This window comes from Acyrthosiphon pisum, chromosome A3, assembly GCF_005508785.2.
Source record: "Acyrthosiphon pisum isolate AL4f chromosome A3, pea_aphid_22Mar2018_4r6ur, whole genome shotgun sequence".
NCBI lineage: Eukaryota > Metazoa > Arthropoda > Insecta > Hemiptera > Aphididae > Acyrthosiphon > Acyrthosiphon pisum.
In genome coordinates, this window is record NC_042496.1 from 15,196,326 (window position 1) to 15,206,595 (window position 10,270).

At 27.4% G+C, this 10,270-nt stretch overlaps 1 protein-coding gene across 6 annotated transcripts; it reads left to right on the forward strand.

The window, feature by feature from the left end:
* The first annotated feature begins 4,299 nt into the window (after positions 1–4,299).
* Positions 4,300–9,904, forward strand: LOC100164468 (myb-like protein Z). 6 transcript variants are annotated; one of them, XM_008183092.3, is made up of 7 exons: positions 4,300–4,594; positions 4,657–4,838; positions 4,916–7,638; positions 8,136–8,241; positions 8,355–8,518; positions 9,573–9,801; positions 9,864–9,904. In XM_008183092.3, the coding sequence occupies exons 1-4, from the start codon at positions 4,572–4,574 to the stop codon at positions 8,226–8,228; spliced, it is 3,021 nt and encodes a 1,006-aa protein (XP_008181314.1). In that variant the 5' UTR covers positions 4,300–4,571; the 3' UTR covers positions 8,229–8,241; positions 8,355–8,518; positions 9,573–9,801; positions 9,864–9,904. The 6 variants fall into 6 exon arrangements, with proteins under 6 accessions (XP_008181314.1, XP_001945126.2, XP_008181316.1 ...); XM_001945091.5 differs by having other exon boundaries at positions 9,573–9,793; positions 9,864–9,899; XM_008183094.3 differs by having other exon boundaries at positions 8,355–8,504; positions 9,573–9,793; positions 9,864–9,899.
* The last annotated feature ends 366 nt before the right edge of the window (positions 9,905–10,270 follow it).

A 10,270-nucleotide genomic window follows, 5' to 3' on the forward strand; every position in this document is an offset into this window, starting at 1 on the left:
GGGTGGTTTACACGCTGTTAATAATATTAATATTATAACTGCATATTAATAATTGCATATTTGCTGGGAATTGATTAACTCAAGAGAAAATAATTATTTGTTATTATCAGCCATGGTGATAGGCATTGGGTGGTAATTCGAAACTCGTTTTTACCTTAGGGTGCACTATAGTGTACTCGAATTGCCTCCGAAATCCCCGGAAGGCTGAAATTCGTGTGCTCCCAAATATATCGATGTTACGTTAAAGTAAGTTTTTAAAATTTGTTTTATACTGTATATTGTATAATTGTATAGGTATACAATAAATTAATGTTAACCTATATATTTTGTACTTTAACATTCTTAATTTATTATATAAATCTCAGACGGCGTATTGTGTAGGCAATTTTGCGTTATTAGTTTATTATAATATGAAATATTATTTTAATGGTAACAACAACGCCTCTTGAAATTTTCATTGGAAACTTTGTGAGTCACTAAGAGAATAAATTGGTGAAATTTTCCAGACGGATAATTCGAAGCGGCCACAATAACCAATTAGATTCTGAACAGAGCGTTGAATGTATTGGTTTGACAATTATATATTATGTTTTTTTATTTACATCTTTATATTTTCAGCTAATTTGTATGCGTCTGTCAACTCTTTTTATAAAAAAAAAAAATTAATTGATAATTTCCAAGACTTTTCAGAATTTTTACGAAATCAAAAGTCAGTAACTTACTCCAGGGACTTGAATGTTTCACAATACAGTAATACATTTATATTAATATTTCTTAGATATCATAAAATATTCAAAATATTTTGGGACTTTTTGCAATGCTATTTCTAAACATAGAAACCCAAAAATAATATTTTTAAATTACAACAAAATAACTAAAATCATTATTATTTGTTTTAATATCTAATATCCTCCAAATTTTAACTTAAAATATCTATAAAAACTACTGTGCTCATATATTCTTTAGATTTTTTGACTATAGTATGAACTAGTTATAAAAAATTTATTTTAAATTTTCCAACTTTAGCTATATAAATTGAACGTTTTATACATTTTGAACGTCAATTTTAACTTTAAATGTTTCTAAAAATATCATTGTATCTATGTATTTTTAATATTTTTTCAACTACTATTATAACAACTTCTAAGGAATATTTTAATTACTTTTTTAAATCTTGAATATAAATAAAATATATTTTATGAATTTTTGACTCAAAATAATTTGCACATTTTTGTGATTTTGACGAGTTTTTTAAAGATTTATCAACAAAAAAAATGTCAACAAAAAAGTCAAATTAAATTTTTATGAGCGCGTTTGAATAGTTCATAATTTTACAACACTGCAGGATGTTCACTCGATTTCTTATGTAGGTAGTTATTTTCTTATTTTGTTATAATTGAAAAACGAATAACTGTAGAAACATGACAATTTCACTGAATGTTTATATTTTCATTTTCTATACACTATACAATTTTAAAAATATTTTGACTCATTTTGAGCTGTTAATGGACTAAGTTAAATTTAAATTTTCTTTTTTTTTTCTATAAATATCAATAAATTATATTTTGTTGGGTCAAAAAGCGTGAAAAATTAATTTAAGGCTCCTGAAATATTGTAGCAATGGCACATGAAAAATATCAAAAATACATATGCACGTTTTTTTTTTAATAAACATTTAAAGTTTTAATTAATCATTTTGACGAAATTTATCAAATTGAAAATTTACAAATTATTTAGTAGTTAAAAATGTATAAAATGTTAAACTTTTTTAGTTTAAGATTAAAAATGTAAAACAAAGTACCACGTAAATAGTTTATATATAAATTACTTTATTTACAATAATTTCATCAAATATACTAATTAATATATATCATAGGCAGTAGGCTGAATGCTGACTGGCCGTCTTCGCTCAGAATCGTTTTTCTTATACTAAGATATTATTATATCTTTGAATTCAAATTCAAATTAACACAATCCATTACAGTTACCCACTTCTAACCTACTGAAAAGCTGAGCAACACCCACTTCCTCACATTTTTTAGTTTTCTTTCAATAGATGTCAATAAAATTGTACATGTTTGGTCAAAAAGCGTTATATTAGGCTCCTGATAAATTGTTACAAAAGCAGTTGAAAAATATTAAAAATACATGGATAGTGGATACAATTTGTGTTTATAAGCATTGAAAGTTAGAATTTTGACAAAATGTATTACAGTTACCCACTTGTAACTTTGTTATACAGCAGAGTGACATACTGACATCCACTTACCCACCTTTTTTTAAAAAAGTTATGTACAACAAAAATCTAAATTGACTTGATTGAAAATTGGCTTTGTGTAAAAATATTACACGTTAGAAAATATTTAAGAAAAAAAGAGGGGCAAGTGCATTTCGCTCTGCTGTACAGTAGATTACAAGTGGGTCACTATAATTGATGGTGTTAAATTTGAATTCAATGATGTAGGTACCTAATATCATTGTATAAGAAAAACGATTCTGAGCGAAGACGGTTAGTCAGCCTATGATATTAGTATTTTACTAAGTATATTTTATGATATTATTGTGAAGAAAGTCATTTATTTTAACTACCTATTTTATTAAATTTGTTTAAAATAAAATTGAAAAGAATAAATAAATATTTAATAAAAGAAAATCGCTACATGCAAAATCGAATGATAATCCAATGTATTGTAAAAATATGAACTTCAAACTTCAAACTTCAATTAAAAATTTAATTTGACTTTCTTGTATACATTTTTTTTTTTGTTAAAAGTTGACAAATTTATGAGGAATCTTGTATCACATTATCAAACCTAAAAATATTTTTTATGTATTTCCAACTCAAAATAATTTGCACATTTTAGTCATTTTTACGTATTTTGTCAAGATTTAAAACTTAAATGTTCATAAAAAAAAATTGTGACTAGATTTTTCATATTTTTTTAATTTAGTATACTAACTCAATGCAGGGGCGAACTGGGCCTGTAAAAGCCTATTGACCTACTATTATAAAAGGCCCAATTCAGAAGAGCAATCAGTATATTTTTTGTTAAACACAGCCCGTGGAAAGTTATTTATAAATTAGTTTTGTATACATAAAATATAATTTTAACAATGGTAATTTAATACAACTCCTGTATTTATGTTTATTATAATTAAGTTTGTTATTATTTATAAATAACCAGCTAATCCATATAATGTAAATTAGTCTTCATAGTTTTGCATACAATTCTTATTCCCCAATTTATTATTTTTATTCTAGTTTCCTATATTGTATTCCTCAATAACGGTAGAATTCTATTAAATTCAATATTTTTTTATATATAATCTAGTAGGTTTCTACTATAAATTATACCATTCATAATGTCAACTGTAAATACACTACACCAATAATACAATATATTATCAAGGAGTATCAATTTATGGTATTCTATTATAAAATTCAGAAATTACAGTTGAGGATAATAAAGATTTAACATGCAACATCCTTCTGCTAGCTGCTATCCCTTAATTATGGTCCCTTGGAGCTTATCAATGAAAGACCCCATGCCCCATAGTACAATGGCCTACTATTCTACAGGACAGTAGGCTAGTGGGGCAGTCCGCCCTGTGTACAAAATATAAAATACAAATACAGTAGGTTCCTAGGTACAAAGTTTTATCGTATGTCTTAAATTTTACTTCGGTATACATATAGGTACCTATTGCATTTTCTGATTTTCACATTATGTTTATGAAAATCGTTAGTCGTTACAAAAATTAACATAATTTCTTGTGTCTTTTACCGTCTCTTACCGTTTTATAGTAATGTTCTACCGTTTGTAATCGATTTTTTCAAAATTTTTAAACTTTAGATTTTGTTCTACATTTAGTTGAGTACATACCCACTACATACTCCAAGTAGTACCTTCACCAACATTTTACAATGAGGTCGAGTTCAGAGTTGAATACCTTGGTATTCTTCCATGATATTTTAAGAAAAGGGGTAGGGGCCGGGCCAGACCTATACTAAATATATTGGGCCTCGACGCCCCTAATAAACAACACAGATATATAATAAATTATTATTTAAATATTTTTATGTAGGAATTTGTGTTAATCTTAGATCATAAGTATACGACGTTTTGTTAAGTGTAAAATCATGATATAACTGTGTAAAATATTATAAAATTAATTAAAGTGATAAGTACTATCTACATTCTACGCCTTTACGATTGTAGATAGCACTTATCACTATTATAATATTTAATAATATCAATAATTATTATTTATTATTATTACTATACTATATTACAATAGAGTTTAGGCTATAGTAGACAGTAGTTAGGAGTAGCTTATTATTTATTACTCTGTTGTATTTTACTTAGTATGTTATTAATTTCGAAGTTTTGAATAATTATAAAAATTAGTTATTTATTGATGTTACAAAGTTGTAAATTATTAAACAATAAAGCTTATATTTTTATGCATAATCAGCCAAGACTTAAGTTTTCAAGTGTTAATTCATATTTAATGTTTTCTGTTTAATAAATACATTTAATTTTTAGTTTCAAGGATTTTTTTACGATATAATGGGTGGTAAAAAAGCACCATCGTATGTGTTTACTATTCATCTTTTATCAGAATAATTATTTTAAGTGTTTTTTTTCTTTATAGTAAAAATCGAGTATATGAAAAAGAACGCAGAGATCGTTTGAATGTTAGTTTTGAAGAATTGCGAACTGTTCTTCCGCCATCAGACTCTAATGCTTCATTAGGTAAAGCTGACATTATTAACCATGCAATAGATTTAATTCGTGTCTTACAAAATGAAAAGCTGAAGACATCAAGTATGCATAGTAAGTAAGATTTTTTTGCAACTTAACTTGTAAATATGTTATTCATCTTAAATCTAAATTAAATTTTCTTATCTTAGGAAAGGAATTAATTCGCTTACAAAATAAAGTATCCCATTTGAGCACAAGAATCAAAAACCTAATATCCACTTTAAAAGAATCAAAAATTAAAGTACCAAAAGATAGATCTATTAAAAAGATGAGTATTCAAAATAGATCAAAAACCAAACCTAAAAAAGACACTGGTGTCAGAAATAGTAATATAAAAAAGTTTAAAAACAAACAAAAATTAGCTCAAAAAGTAAGGCCTATTGCTTTAGCCACTAAACCTGTTAATATACCAGTTTTAACTTCAACTAACCCTACATTTATTTTACCCAATGGACATTTGATCAAAATTGATACTGCACCTATTATACCTCAGTCACAGATCATATTTGATATACCCAAAATACTTTTGTTACCCGATTATAAAAATTCAGAGATATTAATTGCTCCAAAAAAGAATGATGCAACTATTACTACATCTATGAACAAGAGACCTATACCATCATTAGTAACATACAACAGATTATTAAAAGAAACTAATTTTCTGAAAGATAGTAAGGTAGAAATAGCTAACAATAAAAAACTAAATAGTAAATCTGAAAATAAAAATGAATCCAATAATATACAAAAAGTTGAAAAAAACATAAACAAAAATAAAGTAGAAGAAAGTGATAAACTTAGGTGTACAGAACCAGTAAAATCAAATGATAATAGAGGTACAACAACAAGTCACACAATTGAAGCTATAGTGAAGGACATCAATCAAGATAAAAATGAAAAATCTATTGAAAGAGTAGAAATTGAAACAAGTATGACGATTTGTGATGGAAATAAAAATACATTAAAATCCATTGAAACAGATAATAATAAAATAACAACTAATTCGCCAGAGTGTTTATCAACAGCTCAAACTACATCTACTGTTGTTAATCCATTAAGTATATTAACGGAAGACAATCAAAGAAAATCTATAGAAACAGCAAAAAACATTATTTCTTGTTTTGATGACATACGGTTACCAATACCAAATACAGATTTTTCTACAGATTTATTTAGCTCTCTTCAGGGGCCAGTTGGAGGACATCACGCAGACTCTATGTCTCCCACAGAAGCTTTTCTTCTTTCATTTCCCCTGGTTTCAACTTCAAAAAACACTAATATATTAAATGAATCTGAACAAACGGAAATGCATTCAGCTACACCCACAACAATATTGCAAATCGGTAACTTAGAATCTCCAGCTACAGAATTATTCCAGAAAAATGACGATGATTGTGAAAAGGATCAAAATAAAGATAAAATGAAAGATCAATTTGGTTTTAACGTCAAACCATTCTATAATGATGGATATATAGACATTAGTAAAAAAAATGATCAACACTTTGGTTATAAGGAGGTTAAGAAATTAAAACCAATACCTCCACCTCAACCAACTGCTTCCACTTACCATAAGACATCTTATAATGATATTTCTTCTTATTATAGAACCACTCAATCAAATTCTGATCTTTGGAGGTATACTAGTTATAATTCGTTTGATAAAAATCTCAATAAAAATATTAAAAAGACTGATAAATCTACATCTACAGCATTTGTAAACAATGTTCCTTATGTAGTACCATATGACCTAAATACAGTAAATTCAACTAATACAACTACATATATTGATACTGAAAATTATCAAGAAGTTTGGCCACACAAACCAAAACAGAAAAAGAAACAAAATGAGAAGAGTGTTCCAGTTAACTGGATGACAGATAAAGGCTGTCAAAATTCTTATGCAAAAAAAGATGACTATAGCTATCAAAAGAAAAACAACTTTGATATGTCTTTTGATTTACAGTCTGAACCTAAACAAACATATTCATGGTCACCATCTAAAACGATCCCTTTATTGCCTCATTTGGATACTAATATGCCTTCAACATTACCGACTCTAGTAGGAGATTTAGCTTTGAATATTAATACAGGTTCTAATACTCCATTTGATCAAAGAGTATATGAATGCAACAAAAAAAGTGACAATATAATCCCTGTTACAAGTAGTGAGCAAAATATGCTCAATTATAAATCTCGTTCTGTTAATTCAAATTTCCTATCCGTCAGTCAGTTAGTAGAACAACCCAAGTCAAATGATAAACGAAAAGGTAGAAATTGTGCTAAGGATTATTGTTGTATCTACCAAAATCAAAAAACAGATAAAGATTATTATCAAAATCAAACTAAACAATATTACCCTGAGATTAATACATTTGAACAAGATCAATCTTGGGTACGATCAAAATATTCACACGATTCTAGTAGATCAACAAATCACAGTGCTGAATCTTTAATTAGGCATCAACAAAAACATGGTTCTATTATAAAATCAGGTTCAAAAAACCAAAATGTAACTAATAAACAAACTACCTGTTATAGAACAAGCCAAAAACCAAGTTATAATAACAATGAAAATTTTGGAAATTATTATAATCAACCCAATAGTAATTATCTATATGAGAATAGAAATGATTCAGACAAACAACCATCTTCATATCAAATACCATCTAATTTCTATACTCCTCCGACAACTACGAAGCATAACATTTCAAATTATATACCTCTACCTACAACATTTAGCATGACAAGTTCAAGTTACAATAAGCCAGTTCAACATTTTACCCAGAACACAAATAACTATTATAACAGCAGTAGCAATGTGAACACTTTAACGAACTTCAATTTAAGTACTATATTTCCAGAAATGATTGATAAGGTAAATTTGATTATTGTTTAATACTTAGTGGTATAAGCGTGCGTATCAGGTAGTTAAAGCAGGCACTAGAGTCTTGACCTCTCTGCAGCAGTGAATTTTTCTTGTTATTTGAATGATTATTGTTATTGTGGGTAATAGATATTAGGTGTTTATACTTAAAGTGTAATATTAATAATAGTGTTTTACTGTTGTAAGTAATAATATGGCAGTCATAAATTATAATTTATCTTATATATTCTTATTCCTTGGTAAAGGACATACTCCTATGAGTAGAGTAATACTACTAGTTTAGTATATTGTAGTATCATAATTTACAATTTTAAATTTGTAATTAATATTAAATGTTCTCCTTTGGCCCCTCCTGAAATGTTGAATGAACCAGAATTTAAATTTAAACATGAATTCTTATATTATCTAAGACTACCATGCCAATTATATCTGCACACGCTAATGCTTATTATATATGCTTATAATAGTTAATATAATTATATTTTTAGGAACCAAATATCACACCATTAGGCGCACCAAGTAAAAATAATGAATTTGATGTTATGAATAATTATGGAACCAATATACATTCATCTTATTAATTGAGAAATGTAGGTAAGTTTTAATTGATTTAATATTTATTATGCAATTGAAATGTTATGAAGTCTATTGGAGGCTATTCAGTATTTACAAATTATAATATTTGTTTGCTTCTATAATCTGTTCAGTATATGTTTATCCGCTCAGCCAACGAAAAACGGTCACCATTGCTCAGGTCCCTCTCCCCACAATATAATGTGACAGCCTTTGAAAGTGAGGAGTAACATCGATTGCTGACTAACGGTGATCAATCACATCGATCGAGGGAGTCTAAACATGTATGTACACGAAGGTGGGTAAAGTTAAACTGAACAGAGTATATTATATATATATATAGGCGCAACTAGCAACTAGGGTACAAATTTTGGGACGGGCTACAGACCACTTTTTTATTGAAATATTGTGATCTACGTAATTTCTGTAAACATAAATGAACAGTAAATATATGTGTCAATTAGTGACTAAACCTGATGCTAATATGATAATATCAGACAATTATACACAAGACACCATACCTGTTGATAACAGTTAAACTAAATAAAATACAATATTTATTTATTGTTAAGAAGTTTTAAAAAGTAAATACTATATATAGGTTATTCGCATAGGCGCAACTAGACCTCTTAAATGTGGGGTGCTATAATATTTCATTTTTCAAAAACATTGAATTTATGGTATTTCAATATAATAATGATAGTTAGACCTACAAAAACAAGGGGTATTAAATTAGAATTCAGGTGTGCTAAAAACCCTTTTCACCCCCCTAGTTGCGCCAATAGTTATTCGTAGGTTTAAAGTTGGTATTTTAGTTCTGATAATATTTATAAAACAATAAAACAATCATAATTCATAATTATAGTATTAGAATACATTAATACAGTGTAAAAATATTGATAGCTCGTTTTCAAGATTCATATGATTTCTTCTAACAAAAAAAATAATTATAGTATAGGTATTAAGTAATAGTTAGGTAGTAGTTATTACTTATTATATTTTATTTATTTAGATCAATATAATATTTATAAATTTTACTATTACATTCTTCGTTTGGAATTTGGACATACAAATCTTATACTCTCTTCAGAATAACAAAGGTACCAATCGGCCAACTTTTACGCATAGGCGTGGCACTATTCCGAATATCAAACCGGTTAATTAACTTGGTGAGAGAAGCATCTGACCGGTACCCAATGAAAACCTGTCGCTCCCCAGTACCGCTCTTATTCTGACTAGAGTATAGGTCGTCTATATAAAGACTCCATAGTCTATGAAAATTAATTTGACAGTTAATTACATTTTTAATTTATATAATTTAGTATTTATTTATTTATTTTCATTTGTTACAGGTATTGGCATTGGAGATTTTTTTTTTTTATTGGTCTGGAGCACGGCAACTATGGCCAGCGGCTATTGTGGGGGTTACAGTTGTAACGGTACAGTTAGGCCATTATGTGGTTTTGGAGATTTTTATATTTGATAAAAGTGGAAATAATGTAAAGAAGCTTTTGAAAAATTCTAAAAACATGTATGCAATTGGGACATTTTTTTCAATTAGTGTAAAAAGCAGGTAAATATGTTAGTATTCAATAGTTTGATGTTATGTATTAAAATGAATCACATTTTTTATGTTTTTATAGAAATTAATAAATTTCCAATTATCAAAATGTGACGCAGAAAAGCAGATGATAAATCCTTACAATCAGTACCTATTGCCTATTTTCAACAAATTGTTATATATATAATACTATCATGTTGTTATATACTATATAGAGTGATTCACCAAGCTGCTCCAACTCTTTTTCTTCAATAATGCATTTATTAAAAATCTAAATTTTAGAATTTTAAAAAATATCCTGTGGATATAAAAACAACTTCTGTTTTTCAAATGAAAATTGCACTTTTCTACTATAATTTTTTTGAAAATTATGACTTATTAAAATCAAAATTGCAAATGAGTAGTTTATGTCTTATGAGTTGTTTAATAAATTCATTATTAAAAGAAAGAATTGGGTTGAGCATGTTTGAGGATTCACCCTATATAATT

What these genes read in the sequence shown, in the direction of transcription:
- LOC100164468 (XM_008183092.3), top strand. Translation starts at nt 4,572, where the DNA reads ATGGGTGGTAAAAAAGCACCATC. An exon ending in GGTGGTAAAAAAGCACCATC is followed by an intron (nt 4,595 to 4,656) that starts GTATGTGTTTAC and finishes TTTTCTTTATAG; the next exon opens with TAAAAATCGAGTATATGAAA. An exon ending in TTCCAGAAATGATTGATAAG is followed by an intron (nt 7,639 to 8,135) that starts GTAAATTTGATT and finishes TTATATTTTTAG; the next exon opens with GAACCAAATATCACACCATT.